General features: G+C 45.0%; 1 protein-coding gene across 1 annotated transcript in view; it reads left to right on the top strand.

Moving 5' to 3' along the window:
* Positions 1-15,046, top strand: part of LOC110583359 (sine oculis binding protein homolog) — a 159,182-nt gene that overhangs the window by 126,931 nt on the left and 17,205 nt on the right. The window contains exon 6 of the mRNA XM_044917440.1: positions 10,857-12,815. Within this exon, the coding sequence (XP_044773375.1) occupies positions 10,857-12,812 (1,956 nt within the window). The 3' untranslated portion in view covers positions 12,813-12,815. The remainder of the gene's footprint in view (positions 1-10,856; positions 12,816-15,046) is intronic.

Here is a 15,046-nt window from a genome sequence, read left to right as displayed (position 1 = left end):
TAAAACATCCACAGTGAGCCTATGACCACAACCTGGCCCGCAAACCTCCTCATTACTGCAATTACGTTGCTGTCAAACACTCCACAAGCCATTGGAAACAGTGGAGAATTTGGGGGTCAAGTGTTTTGTTGATTTCGGTTTCTGGGTTTTATTTTTGTGGTGTGCTTTTTTACTTTGAAGTACACATCACAGGAAAATTCATAGTGGTGGATTTTCTCTTTGTTTTTATAACTGAGGTTTAATAGAAGAATACGGGTAAATCAGAATAGAGTGTAGGTAGACCAGTTGGCTCTGTGATTTGTTTTATACATCTAAATGTGGTTCTTATACATCTATAATCATAAAATTAAAATATCTATATTTATATGACACTTTATATTTTTCAGAATGCTTCCATTTGCACTATTTGTTTTGATCCTCACAGCAGAACTTGAAGGGAGATAGAGGGCCCAAGAGTGCAGAAATACGAACCAAAGTTACAGGGTGGGCAGGACATGGGTCTTCTGATTCTTAGCTCACCACTTTCCTCACCAAACCATGCTTCTTTCCAAGTGAAGAGTAAAAGCTCGGGGCATTACATGAAGATTGGGAAGGATGTATTTAGAGATTTAAGGTTCTCATCAAGAAAAATTTAAATTATGAGGTAAGGAAGAGAGGCAAAACTTCAATAAACCTGTAAAACTGAAGTCAGCAGGTGTGACAGGAAGAGATGGGATAGTGAAGAAGGGACCAGTCCTTCTCAAGAGTAAACAAAGTAATGAGCAGGAATAAACAAATGGCTTCTGACATCTCTCTACCAAGGCAGAGAGTGGGAAGGACCAAGTTACCCTGGATTGGGGGCACGAAAAGATAAAAATAATCTCAGGGATACCTGATATTTGGAGGTTTTTTGTTTTTTGGGGTTTTTTTTGTGTGTGTGCCTAGACTAGAGCTAACATGAAGAACTAAAATATAAAACAACATCCCCCCCCACCCCACATATCTAATAGGTGGGTAAAATTCAGGAAAATATATCCTTGTATGGCAATCCATGCACTTCAGAGGAAATGTAAGATGGGAATTTTAGGAAAATAAAAAGAAACACCTAAAGAATTATTTTGGGGTATTGAGTACAAAATCTGAAACAAACATTAAAAATAGATTATTTAGGGACGCCTGGGTGGCTCAGTCGGTTAAGTGGCTGCCTTTGGCTCAGGTCATGATCCCAGGGTCCTGGGATCGAGTCCCACGTCGGGTTCCTTGCTCGGCAGGGAACCTGCTTCTCCCTCTGCCTGCCTCTCCCCCTGCTCGTGTTCTGTCTCTCTCTCTGACAAATAAATAAATAAAATCTTTTTTAAAAAAAATAGATTATTTAGCAAAGAAGCAAGACATGGGACAGCTTACCTAAATATCTGCTAAAAATGTCACTCTTAAAAAATGGAGTAATTGACCTCTCTTCCCATGCCTTGTTGATAGTTCTGAGAAGGGAGAGAAACAGTGAGGAGAATCTTACTTTGATCCCCATTTGGTTAATAGGGAGGAGAGCTGCTTAGTATGTGGATGGAGAGAGGAAGTAACCCAACTATCTTGGACTGTGCAGTGGAGAGGGAGAGAATGCTGGGATATGACTAGCCACATTCCCTAGAATTTAGAAAAGCAGATTTTGTTTAAGTTCCAAGGAGAGGTGGATTTAGTCCCATAATCAGAGAGACTCAGTATAGTCTTAGTGATGGAGGAGCAACATGAGGGGTGGGAAATTCCAAAAATGAATTCTGTGTCAAAAAGGCTAGGATGCATGAGGGGCTGAACCCTTGGGGAACTGCCCCAAGATAATAAAGGGAGCTCTTAGGGCTATGCTCATGAAAGGAACCAGAAGGAGAGTTGGATAGATCCATGTTTAGAGCAAATGGTTAATATTTAACAAAAACAGGTGAGAAGGCAGGGCTGGGCAACTCTTATTTGGTTTCTTTCCATTGTCTTCATAAAGAGAATGTTCTCGAGACTGGGTAGGACAGATACCATAAAGAAGGCTATGAATTCCACATTGTGGGCAAAGAGATAGGCAGAAAGCACCTGCTATGCTAAGCAAATTTAGATCTCTGAGCCCCTATGAGGGAACTTGTAGATAATTTTCTATCTACTTTTGTATAATCTTTGCTCTATCATGTTAGATGGGAGAATCTTTAAAAAGACAGAAAAAGGACAAATATTGACCAGATTTTCAAAACTGGGAGAGAGTTTCTCATTTCTGAAACTCTAGACCCAATAGGCTAGATGGCTTACCCTCAAAAGTCCTTGAATATATCATTAAACAAATGATTGATGAGCACTTAGGAGAAAAAGGTTTTGGTTGACCCGAAGCTCAGAATGAAGCAAGCAGTGTGGCAGAGAGAAAGAGGATGGGTTGCAAGTTCTGGATCTGGATCCTGGCTCCACCATTTGTAGGCTGTGAGTGCTTTGGGAAACCACATCATCTCTTTGAACCTTTGTTTCCTCATTTTCAAGTGAAATGGAAAAAGCAGTAGCTTCTTTACAAGTTTGTTGTCAGAATTAAAGGAGATAAGTGAAAGCTTCAAGCTTGGTATGTAACAGTTACTCAGTAAATGTTTGTTTTTAAAAAGCAAAGACCTTATAGCAGGATATGACTGCTAAAAAAAAAAAAAAGCACATACATTCTTGGGTGGTATTAGTGGAGGTATATTCGTGGAGGTTATTAGTGGAGGTATTAGTAGAGGGAGAGGAGAGTTCCCTGGACTCTCTGCCAGTCAGGCTGCTGCATTCCATTCTGGGCACCACCCTTTAAGAGGGGCATTACCAAGGTGAAGTATATGCCCTGGTACAAGGCACAGGAGAACAGACAGGACAGGAGGGCTCTGGGAACTTGTCCTCCTGGAGAATGGGCACAGGAACAGGGGATGTTTAAAAATAACATTCCGGGGAAACTATGATGGCTCTTTTTAAGTATTTGACAGGCTGAGATTGAGAAGAGGAGTTGGCCTGTGCTAAGCGACCGTGGTGAACAGAACTGCTATCAGTGGGTGGAAGTAACAGGGACATGAAGTGGTTAAGCTTTTTGATAATCAGAACTGTCCATCAACAGAACAGGCTGCCTTAAATTAGGCTGCATAGGGCTCTGCAGTTGTATTGCAATCATCTTTAAAAGGTCACCAGAAAAATCAGTGCAAAGGAGACAGAGCGCTATGATGTGAATCACTGGCTGTGTGGATGTATCTGGATGGTTCTCCCTGTCACAGGAAGTCTGAGTGCTACCTGGAAGACTGTCTGTGTATGTGTAGAAGGGAACCCAAGCTTGCTGGGGGAGTCAGGTTGAGCTTGACTTGTGAAGTTCCTTAGAGGACTAACTTCTGGAATTTCAAAATGAGGTTATTATCAAATATTAGTCAACCATCTTAATCCTGTAACTTTAAAAGAAAATGCAAAAATCCTTGAGATAGTAGTGGGGGGGGGCAATATGGCCTTTGAAGTCAGACAGATCTAAGTTAGAATCTGGATCTGCCATCTATTATCTGCACAGATAATCTTGGGCACGGTATTTAACCTACCTAAACCCCAGTTATCCAGGTAGTAAGGGACTTGTGGAGATTAAACGAGGTAATCCATGTAACAGGGTTAGCATGGTTACTAATGCTTAAATAATGGTAGCTATCGTTAGTATTAAATTCTTATTACATCAAATCGGGGCTTCCAGCAGGCACTATAATAAAAGTCATAATTTTTGATGGGGTGTCTTGGAGAGATTTGAGGATTGGGCAGAGGTGGACACCAGGGGCTTAAGTGGGGACAATCCCTGAGCATCCACAGGTAGCAGCTGGTTCAGTTTGTAAACCAGGGAGCCAAGAAATGTGCACAAGACTGTTAAAAGAGGATTGAATGAGGCTCTGCAAGTACAGCTCTTAGCCGGGTGTCTGACAGGTTCCAGGTAATCAGTATAGAGTTGGTAAGTGAATGAGAGTTTACCAGGAGCGGCTACGAGCCTCCAAGAAGCAGCCAGAGAATGGGCTGGTTCTTTCTTCCTGGCATGTTTCTTAGGGAGCGCTGTTACTGTTGATGAGCTCATCTCACAGCTGAGCACTTGAGGCTCAGAGTGATTAGGTGCCTGACCCCACCAGGAGCTGGAGGCTGGAGGAGTGGACCTGCTGATCTCTAAGATTCTTTTCAGGGCTAAATTTCATTGCTCTGAGATCTCTTGGGCTATTTCTGTGTCCTCTCAGGGCCAATAACTGGAAAACAGAGAGGCAGACATTTGGCACCAGGTAGACCAGATTTTCCAATGTTCAAATTTTTTAGTTTCCATCTGGATGACTTGTGTTAGGAAGATGTAAGTTGTATTTATTCAGCATAAATGAAGCCGAGAGTTTTGTGATGATATGCTAATACTCTTAGGCAAGCTAACACGTCAGACCAAAGGGACCTTCTTCTCAGTCATGTGTTTGGCTGTGAGGAGGACCCATGGTCACTGAATACAGGCCAGGATTCCATATCTTACTTTGTCTGTAGAAACAGACTTGGGTCAGTAATGAGCCTTTTGTCAACGCTCATTGAGATCCTGCAAACCAAGCCCATCTCTTCTCTGCTTGACAGAGTTCATGGCACATGTGCAAAAGAAGGGTCTTGCCTTGGTCACCTGGGCCAAGACTTCTAAAATCCAGCTTAAAATGTATACGAGAACTTTGAGTCATGGTATAAGGTTCCTACAGGGTGGTTTTCTAATGAGATTTTAAATTCTAACAAAGATGCTCGTTGCCTCTCCTTGAGTTCCAGATCCAATTAGAGGAATGAGAAAGGAGAGGGGAGAGAGAGAGACCAAACTACAAAGCAAAACAAAAAACCGAATAAGATCCATAAATAAAAATAACTATGTAGCAAACATCATCATGTTGAAATCCAAACCTGCAGAAAGTTTATTTTGAAAATGAACTTCTCCATGAATTTGCTTTAAAAAAAAAATAGCCCTTGCTTGTTCTAAATCCCTCTCCTGATTTCTGGGTGGCTTTGCAAAAAATCTATGGCTAGGCCATCTTTTTCTGTCCTTCACTCTCTAATCCAGCTTTGCAAGGAAACTTGGAATGGTGAGCTTGGTCCCCGAATCAGGTTTTGGTGCACCCCTCCCTGCTCCATGGGGGCTTGTCCTCACATGCATTCTCCCATGCAGGGCCTGGGTCATCCTGTCTGAAAGGCTGGTGCTACTGTGGCTTTTGGCCCTTCCATGTAATGAGTCAAGCAGATTGCTCATCAGCTCTGGGTTTTTTTTGTTTTTTTTTTTAAAGATTTTATTTATTTATTTATTAGAGAGCGAGCGAGAGAGAAACAGCATGAGAGAGGAGAGGGTCAGAGGGAGAAGCAGGCTCCCCGCCGAGCTGGGAGCCTGATGTGGGACTCGATCCCAGGACCCCGGGATCATGACCTGAGCCGAAGGCAGTCGCTCAACCAACTGAGCCACCCAGGCGCCCATCAGCTCTGTTTTTTAATAAAACATGAATAGCACAGTTTATGGCTTCCACTATTCAAACAGCAGTTGAGCCGGAGAGGAATTATTCCTTTTAATGGTTCGAACACTCTTTTCCAAGCAGCCATGCTGCTTTGTCAAGCTTTCGCTTGAATTAGAGAATGACTGGCCTTGGAAAAGGAGGGCTCTGGCAGGAGGAGTTGACTAGGGTCTTCTCAGGCTGGTGGTCAGCTGGGATGCGTATAGAACCATCAGCTCGGTTCCCTGCAGACAACGCCTCTGTTACCCTGGGACAGTCTCCTAGGAAGCTGGGTTGGGGGCTGGTGTCTGTGAGGTGCTGCAGGCATTTGCCCAGAGAGAAACACGCTCCCTTCCGTCTCCAAGACACACAGGCTCATAGGAAAGCTGTGCATGACAATTACCCGTTCCTTACTCACATTGCCATAGAAACATCCTCCCATTAGTTAAAATGAACTTAAACATATGGGATGTTCCTGGGACATCAGCAACCATGAGGGAGGTGGGCTAGGGACTGAAAAAAATGTACTGTGCCGCAAGCGGAGGGATCTGCCTTGGCACACAGGCACTGCTCCTTACTACTGTTAGGTCCACTTCACAAAGGCGAAAACCGCAGCCGAGATTTTCATAAGTTGCATTGCTAGTAAACAACAGAGCCCAGACTCAAACCCACATCTTCTGATTCCAAATCCCGGGTGATTTCCATAGCATCTTTGCTGCCCCAGGGCACTGAATTAAGGCCCTGATGCAGGCAGTGTCTACCCCCAAAAAACAGTTGCTGGGACCATGGGACCGCCAGGTCAGGCTGGAAGCAGGTTTCCAGGTGGGGTCGGTTTGAGGCCCTCAACTCATGTGGTGAGGTGACGACAGGTAGGGAAGACCACAGACTCTTTAAATAAAAACACAGATCGCCCCCATCCTTGTCTATCTGTCCTCCTTTGCTTCACTCTTGGGTGAGCTCATGATTTTCTTTTTTTTCCTTTTGAGCTAATGTGGACTGCAAGATCAGCACCACATTTAACAGGCCGAGACCCAGAGAACTGGCCTCTTAGGGCAAGCTACAATTTCGCTTAAGGAGCTATAACTTCTGAGCTATTACCTGGGTGCTATATTTGTGGAAAGTTAGGAGCACATGAAGATTTTGTTTTGTTTTTCAAAATGTTGATGGCATTCAGGGGATTGCTAATATCTTTTTATTGTTCCGTTGCGACAAATGTCTTTGCCCAGATAAGAAAGATTTCAGCAAAAGGATTTCTTAATTAAATAGTGCCTCATGCCAAATTACCACTCAGAAGGCAGCGGTGGGTTCCATTAAAGGGTGAACTTCACTCCCACAGTCAACAGCTGATTAATGTGTTAATTAGGAACCCTGACCCCCTCCCCGGTCACCCGAATCTTCTCTTAAGCCCAGCAGAATGTATATATTATGCCCATGTGGGTAACCTCATGGCATACTTTGGCTTTGACTTTGGACGTTTATATAAAAATAAAGGCTCAGTTGCCAACATGAATAGCTTTCTTTCTTTCCAGGGGAAATACAAGATGGAAAGAGTTATAGGAACCAGAAGTCCTGCCTTCCAGTTTTCTTCTATCAAGAGCAAGTGATATTTCTGCTGAGGCAGTGTCTTTTGAGTAGTTTAGCGGTGTAGGTTGCCACACATTTATTTATTTCACAGGAAAGGAGTGAATCCATCAGGCCACTGAGCTTATAAGTACTACCCTGGCAGTCAGCCACCAAAATATAAATACTCTAAATGGACTAAAGGAAATGTTCATTCTGTTGTTTAGAATTGGACACATCCCAGGAAGGTAAATTTAATCTTTTTGAGGACTGCTGTTATAGGGTTGAATGGAATACGCATTTGTTTATCTCCTTTGTGATCTTTTTGTCTTCCTGGTGATACAAAAAAAAAAAAAAAAAAAAAGCATTTCAGCTGTCTTGCTCAATGGCCTTGCCTTAGCTGATTGTTCAGTCCCCAGATTGCCATCGTTAAACGGCTTCAGCTTCAGCTCTGTCCAATCTGGGACCTGTTAGGGAGAGAAGTGGGACCAAAGAGGCCAGATTCCAACAGAAACAAAGCTGGGGTGGAATTAGGGGGAAATCATTCCAGAGCCCAGTGAGTTGAGCTCTGCACTTCTTAATCTTTATCTTTGAAAATATCTGAAGGAATTCTGGTACTTCTTGGCATAATAAGAAAAAACTAATGCCTCAAAAAGTTAAAAAAAAAAAAATTAAAGCCGCCTGTGGAAAAAGAAAGGAAGAATACCCCATAACACGCAATTCAGAAAACCATAGTTTATGAGACACATGCTGTGTATTTCAGGGATATGCAAATGTTATTTTATTAAAGAGAGAGCTCTATAGTATATATTTTCACCTAACTGTCACATCTTAAGTAGTCAGCTCAGGCTCCTATGATGAAATCCTTAATTACCAGAAGTGTGTCATTAGTTAGATGTGGAATGAATGATGGAACTGTGTGTTATTGCCTCGCATGATATAGCCATTTGTGCCGTAAATTCATTGACCTCATCTTAAATGATGTGTCCTGTAAGACAGACTTGATTCATTATTTCTTAAGTGACAGGTTTTTTTTCCTCTAATAATTTTTTGCTTCATCAGAAGCGTTGCTTTTCTGTATTTTTAGGTCAGTGTTCTGAATTGAAATATAATAGGGCAAAGATACACACACATTCACACTCACATTACCCAAAACGAGATAGTCATAAAACTTTCACACTATCACCTAAATGCTTTAGGATGTTGTAGAAAATGAAGTTGTAAACATTAGGCCTTTGCTTTAACCGGAAAGTTTGATGCAATAGAATTTTACTTTAAAACTTTGATGTCTGAAATTCTTTTTATGTGGAAATAGATAAAATGTGGTAGAGAATTCTCTTTTGATCATTGGGATGGATCTATGAGCATTCCTTATTCATCACTGAATTATTAAAAGTGAAGGAAGCGAAGGAAGGGAGAACATTTAAGTTATATTTAGATTATTTTTTTGACTCCACTTGAAAATATTTATTTAGCTTGAGGAAACAGAGGAATCCTCTGGAGGCAAATAATTCAATCTGGCAATTTAAAAACCAATTAAGGATTTCAGAAAACTCTTTCCCCTTATGGTTAAAAAATAAGATCCAAAAGAAATATGCCAGAAAATTTGGCATATTATTTTAATTAGTTTAATTCATTGATAATATTTTTTAGTTCATGATTAAAGAAGCTATATTTGATCCTTTCCTTCAAGCTTATAAATTTACATTTTAGGCTTTCTATGGATGCCTAATATTGAAACAGAATCGGGTGGCTTTATTTCATACAGGGATTTAAATGTCACATTATTACATATTAACTTTATAAAAATGATCAGGTTTTAAAAATAATAACTTACTTGCCTCAAGGTTTAACTATTAGTTTATTAACCTTTATCTAGATAAGAATTTTGAGGGCCTGATGGATTTTGTGTGTTTCTTTTCATCAGAGACAATTCTGCACTTAACTTGTAAACTTGTAGACATCTCAACTATGATTAAAAAAAAAAAAATCCCGTAATTCTAAAGAAACCTGAAAATACTGTACCGAAACCCAGAAGTATTTTAGCATTGAAATTATTCCTCTCGCAACAAGGATTTTTGAAAGGGTAATTTCATATGAGACTACACAAAAAACAAATGTTTGCCAGTAAGTATCTGTTATTCAGTCTCATGCCTTGCAGTATATTACCTGCAAGTATCAGTGGGAAAAAAAAAAAAGAGAAGGAAGAGAGTGGATTTACACATACAGACCCACATCTGCCACAAGTGTATGCACCCCCAGTCACATACTAGCATACCACCACTGTTTACAGTCAAGGAAAGCTGAGAGTTAAATGAGATGAGTAATCAAATGCCCAGCATATGTTGTTTTTGCATTGTTGATGTGACCAATCATGATTAAAAGTTATCATCTTTTAATGCTATCAGTTTACCATAGTTAAAAAAAAAATAACATGCACCAACAACGGAACAACACACACCCTCCTCAACAAAAACAAGGTCCCATTTAGAGTGATATTGGAACCAGTGGTTTATGGAGGAGAGCATTGAATTCAGTGAACTCACCATTTCACTGCATTTCAGAATTCTTCCTCTGCTGCTGTATGGATTGAGTGCTAAGGAAATGACGAAAAAAAAAAAAAGAGAGAGAGAGAGAGAGAGAGAAAGAAAAAAGAAAAAGAAAAAAATCGTGTGTGTAATTTTCAGTCAGAAAAGTAAGGCACTGAAAGAACTACTGAAAATTTTGACATCTGTTTATCTGTTTATAGCTATGGCAAGATTACTCATATTAATTCTTGTTTAAAATGCCATATGAAGGAAAGACATTTGTGCAAACAAGAGTCATATTTGAATTGTAGATCATGTCTTCACCATCTGTGAGAGCTGATGGTGTTGCAAAATTAATGTGTTAATGAAATCACAATAATTTCTCCAAAGTAATGGGTTCTGAAGCCGAGAATGACTATTTTTTGAACTTTGATGTCTAGTGATTTCCAATTGGGAAAAGCTCTCAGCCTTTAATTAGTTCTGCAGCCCAACTTTAAAATAAATTTGGTGATATCTTTCTTTTGCCAGGAGTAGATTTGAAGGGGGGAAGAAGCCATAACAACTTTTGGAAAACGTTCTCTGGTGTTTGAAAAGTTGTTAAATAAGACTGCCTGCCAAGAAATGTCACCAAAAATTCTGACTACTGAGAGAGAGTGGGCAAACAGCTCAAAAAATAATTCTAGCTTGCTGCAACATCACAGGTTGCGAATAGCTAAACCTCACACAGACTTCATGACTAATTCCAAGTTTCCCTTTGGAAGCCAGACATAATGATGTTCCGCGCTTTGTGTTATTGGTTAACACAGCACAACCTTTCCAACTGCATTATTGAACACAGTCAATAGTGTAAAGTACTTTGCGTGAGGAGAATTTTATGGGGCTCTATTTCAAAGGCCACTGAACGTTCTGGAGGATCCTCCTCTCCACAACTCTTCACATTTACATTGACAACGAGCCTCTTTGACAGGTGAAAATATGTGGGCAGGTAGATGTACGCCTTTCTGTCAGATCCACCTTTACATTGAGCTTAACGGGCACAACAGGGTTTTGGGTTGTTGTTGAATTGTTTTTAATGGAAGATGGTGATAATTGCTAATGCAAAGAGTTACTATTTAAAAAGCAAGTCTGACTTCCAAGGAGAAGTCATTTCACGAACATTTAAGAATGTTACCTTTCAGAAAGGAACACTTCAGCCTGTTCGAAAAATTGTGATAAAGTTTGAAAGAACCTCTCTGTGAAACATGAAACACGATCTACCAGAGGAAATTGCTTATCTTGTTTTCTTTTTATTACTGTGTTGTAGGTATGTGACTGGTGTAAGCACATAAGACACACAAAAGAATACCTGGATTTTGGGGACGGGGAAAGAAGGCTTCAGTTCTGCAGTGCAAAATGTCTCAATCAATACAAAATGGACATTTTCTACAAAGAGACACAGGCCAATCTTCCAGCTGGGCTGTGCAGCACATTACACCCTCCCATGGAAAATAAAGCAGAAGGCACCGGGGTGCAGCTGCTCACTCCAGACTCTTGGAATATCCCTCTAACAGATGCTCGGAGGAAGGCCCCCTCCCCGGTGGCTGCAGCTGGCCAAAGCCAGGGCCCTGGCCCATCGTCGTCCACCACCGTCTCTCCATCTGACACTGCCAACTGCTCTGTCACTAAAATCCCCACGCCAGTGCCCAAGTCCATGCCTATCAGCGAGACTCCAAACATCCCTCCTGTCTCCGTCCAGCCACCTGCTAGCATCGGGCCTCCCCTCGGTGTCCCGCCTCGCAGCCCTCCCATGGTGATGACCAACCGCGGCCCGGTGCCGCTGCCCATCTTCATGGAACAACAGATCATGCAGCAGATCCGCCCGCCCTTTATTCGTGGGCCGCCGCACCACGCCTCCAACCCCAACAGCCCTCTGCCCAACCCCATGCTCCCCGGCATCGGGCCCCCGCCCGGCGGCCCCAGGAACCTGGGCCCCACTTCCAGTCCCATGCACCGGCCCATGCTGTCGCCCCACATCCATCCCCCCAGCACCCCAACCATGCCTGGGAACCCCCCGGGCCTGCTGCCCCCCCCGCCCCCGGGCGCGCCCTTGCCCAGTCTCCCCTTCCCGCCGGTGAGCATGATGCCAAATGGCCCGATGCCCGTGCCCCAGATGATGAATTTCGGGCTGCCGTCGCTCGCCCCGCTGGTGCCGCCCCCCACCTTGCTCGTGCCATACCCCGTGATCGTGCCCCTGCCCGTGCCCATCCCCATCCCTATTCCCATCCCTCACGTCAATGATTCCAAGCCCCCCAACGGATTCTCCAGCAACGGGGAGAACTTCATTCCGAGCGCCCCTGGCGACTCCTCAGCGGCCGGAGGCAAGCCAGGCGGACACTCCCTGTCCCCCAGGGACTCCAAGCAGGGCTCGTCCAAGTCTGCGGACTCGCCGCCCGGCTGCTCCGGCCAAGCCCTGAGCCTAGCGCCCGCGCCCGCGCCCGCGGACCACGGCAGGAGCGAGGTGGTGGACCTGACGCGGCGCGCCGGCAGCCCCCCGGGCGCGGGCGGCCAGCTCGGCTTCCCCGGCGTGCTGCAGGGCCCGCAGGACGGCGTCATCGACCTGACGGTGGGCCACCGAGCCCGGCTGCACAACGTGATCCACCGCGCTCTGCACGCGCACGTCAAGGCGGAGCGCGAGCCGGGCGCCGCGGAGCGCAGGACCTGCGGCGGCTGCAGGGACGGCCACTGCAGCCCGCCCGCCGCCGGCGACCCGGGCCCGGGCGCCCCCGCGGGCCCCGAGGCCGCCGCGGCCTGCAACGTCATCGTGAACGGCACGCGCGGCGCCGCCGCCGCCGCCGAGGGCGCCAAGAGCGCAGAGCCGCCGCCGGAGCAGCCCCCGCCGCCGCCGCCGCCCGCGCCCCCCAAGAAGCTGCTGTCGCCCGAGGAGCCGGCGGTGAGCGAGCTGGAGTCGGTCAAGGAGAACAACTGTGCTTCCAACTGTCACCTGGACGGGGAGGCAGCCAAAAAGCTGATGGGGGAGGAGGCCCTGGCGGGGGGCGACAAATCAGACCCGAACCTTAATAACCCCGCGGACGAGGACCACGCGTATGCTCTGCGGATGCTGCCCAAGACGGGCTGCGTGATCCAGCCTGTGCCAAAACCCGCGGAGAAGACTGCCATGGCGCCGTGCATCATCTCCTCGCCCATGCTCAGCGCCGGGCCGGAGGACCTGGAGCCTCCGCTCAAAAGGAGGTGCCTCCGAATTAGAAATCAGAATAAGTAAAAGGTTTGTATGTCCACCGGGGTGCTCCCCTGTACGAGCCAGTGCACCTCTGCTTACTCCTTACAAGGCAGAGGCGTGCGAGAGTTATCTTGATAATCATGATTTTACCGTACATGTTTTATAGTTCACCTCGTGTGGTCACACGCTGTCATCAGTTTGATCCAACATCATTCCCATTTTACAGCTGAGGAAACTGAGTCACAGCATGTAGATGCCATGCCCAAGATGACTTATTTAATGGTGAAGCCCAGTCTTGCACCTGACTTGAAACACTACCTACTATTCCTTTTTCTTTTTTAAAGATTTTATTTATTTATTTGACAGAGAGAGAGGGAACACAAGCAGGGGGAGCAGGAGAGGGAGAAGCAGGCTTCCTGCCAAGCAGGGAGCCCGAAGCAGGGCTCGATCCCAAGGCGCTGGGATCATGACCTGAGCTGAGGCAGATGCTTAACGACTGAGCCACCCAGGCACCCCTAAACTTTTATTCTTATGCTCATCTCTGTAATTGACCCTGTTGAAGAAGAGGATGGTGTGAAGAGGAAGGAGAGATTACGTGGGACCCTTAAATGTTCAGTCATGAGGTTACAGAGCTGTGTTAAAAGGTGAGCCGGGCCACTTCCTGGAGGCTGGTAGGCGTATTGGCAGAATGTCTCAACTTACCAAATTTTCTCAAAAACCATAGATTCCATTTGCAAGATGAGAATAAAAACTAACTTTCTTATGTGCTCATGCCAGCTGAACCCGGGCCACTAAGCCACATTTCCCTGGAAGAGTGTTGGAAAAGTGGCCCATAGCTCCTGTTGAGGGAGTCTCTTCCTTCATGTTGTCATGAAGCATCCCCTAGGGCAGGCCTCTGGCATTGTTGACCAGCTTTGCGTTCTCTCCTTTTTGGGGCTCAGTGGCTCAGCTGGTGGGTTGCTCACCTCTGCAGACAGTGAAAGGATTTGACAGGACAAAGGGCCACGCTGCCAAAGTGGCTGAGAGTACATATGTCTGACCTCAGGAAGGGAATCCTGCTTCATGCCAAATGAGCTATTGGTAATGAGTCCAGAATTGCAGTAAGGGGGAGAAGGACTAGCATGTGTAAGCATGCCCACCGGAGCCAGATGTGGCCTCTTTTGATCCTACCACCAACTGGCACGATCGGCATCATCTCTACCTCAGCAAGGAGGAAGATAAGGCATGGAGGTGTTGTCCAAATGAGAGCTAGCAAGTGGGGGAAGCAGTATTTAACTCAGGCCTGCCAGACCCAGGCCCGCTATCCCAGAGGACAGCAAATGGGCTAACGTTCAGTTGAGGCTTATCAGTGGTTTGTGGAGAGAAAGGGAAGAGAAATGAACACTTATTGAGCACCTAACTTGTGCACAGCTCCTTCCAGGAGCTGGGGAATACTAAGGTGAACATGATGCAGTGCCTGCCCTCAAGACACTTAAAGTCTGGTGGGGATATAAACCCAGGGAGGAAGGAAGCCTGGGTAGAAGTGGACCTTATAGGAAGAACAGTTGCTCACATTTGTATGTGCAGGCCCTCTTCTAAGTGTTTTTCAGTAGTATTTATTTGGATCTGGATCTATATGATAATTATTGTTGTCTTCGTTCTACTGACGAGGAAACTGAGACATAGAAATGAAGTAATTTGCCCAAGAGGACCAAGTTAGTAAGCAGTCAAGATTCAAATCCAGGCTGTTTGACCCCAGAGCTGCATTTTCTTTAAACCGCTGTAAGAGAATAGGCTAAATGGTCCCTTTATTACCCTACTTGATGAAATTCTTTTATTCACCTTAGTTGTCTTCGGGAAGGTTCCTAGACAAAAACCAAGCATACCTACCAAGTTCTCTAAGTGTTGAGACAGTGTTCAGTTTTTTGTTGTTGTTTTTTGTTTTTGGTCAATGTTCAGTTCTTGTTTTTCCAGCAACAACAACAAACCTAGAATGCCAGCCCATTACTCCACAGTGGGAAATATAAATGTGGGCCAGAACACTTGACGTGGTGTGTCCAGACCATTGTCTCTAAGTTGGCATATTTATGGGGGCACCTACCTACCTAACAGCCGGAGGTTTGTTTGGGAAGCAGAGAGCCAGCGCTAGGGGGCTTGTTGGGTGGTGCAAGAAGGCTTTCCCAGTCACCATAGTTGGAGGTTTCCTTTTCCATTGCTGGCTTTGCCAGTAGGAGCAGAACACTAAAAATCAGCTCACCATCTTGGTTTTACATCTACAAGTTCTGTTGTCCGGAGAC

Source organism: Neomonachus schauinslandi, chromosome 8, assembly GCF_002201575.2.
Source record: "Neomonachus schauinslandi chromosome 8, ASM220157v2, whole genome shotgun sequence".
Lineage (NCBI taxonomy): Eukaryota > Metazoa > Chordata > Mammalia > Carnivora > Phocidae > Neomonachus > Neomonachus schauinslandi.
This window is presented reverse-complemented; position numbering and strand designations above follow the sequence as displayed.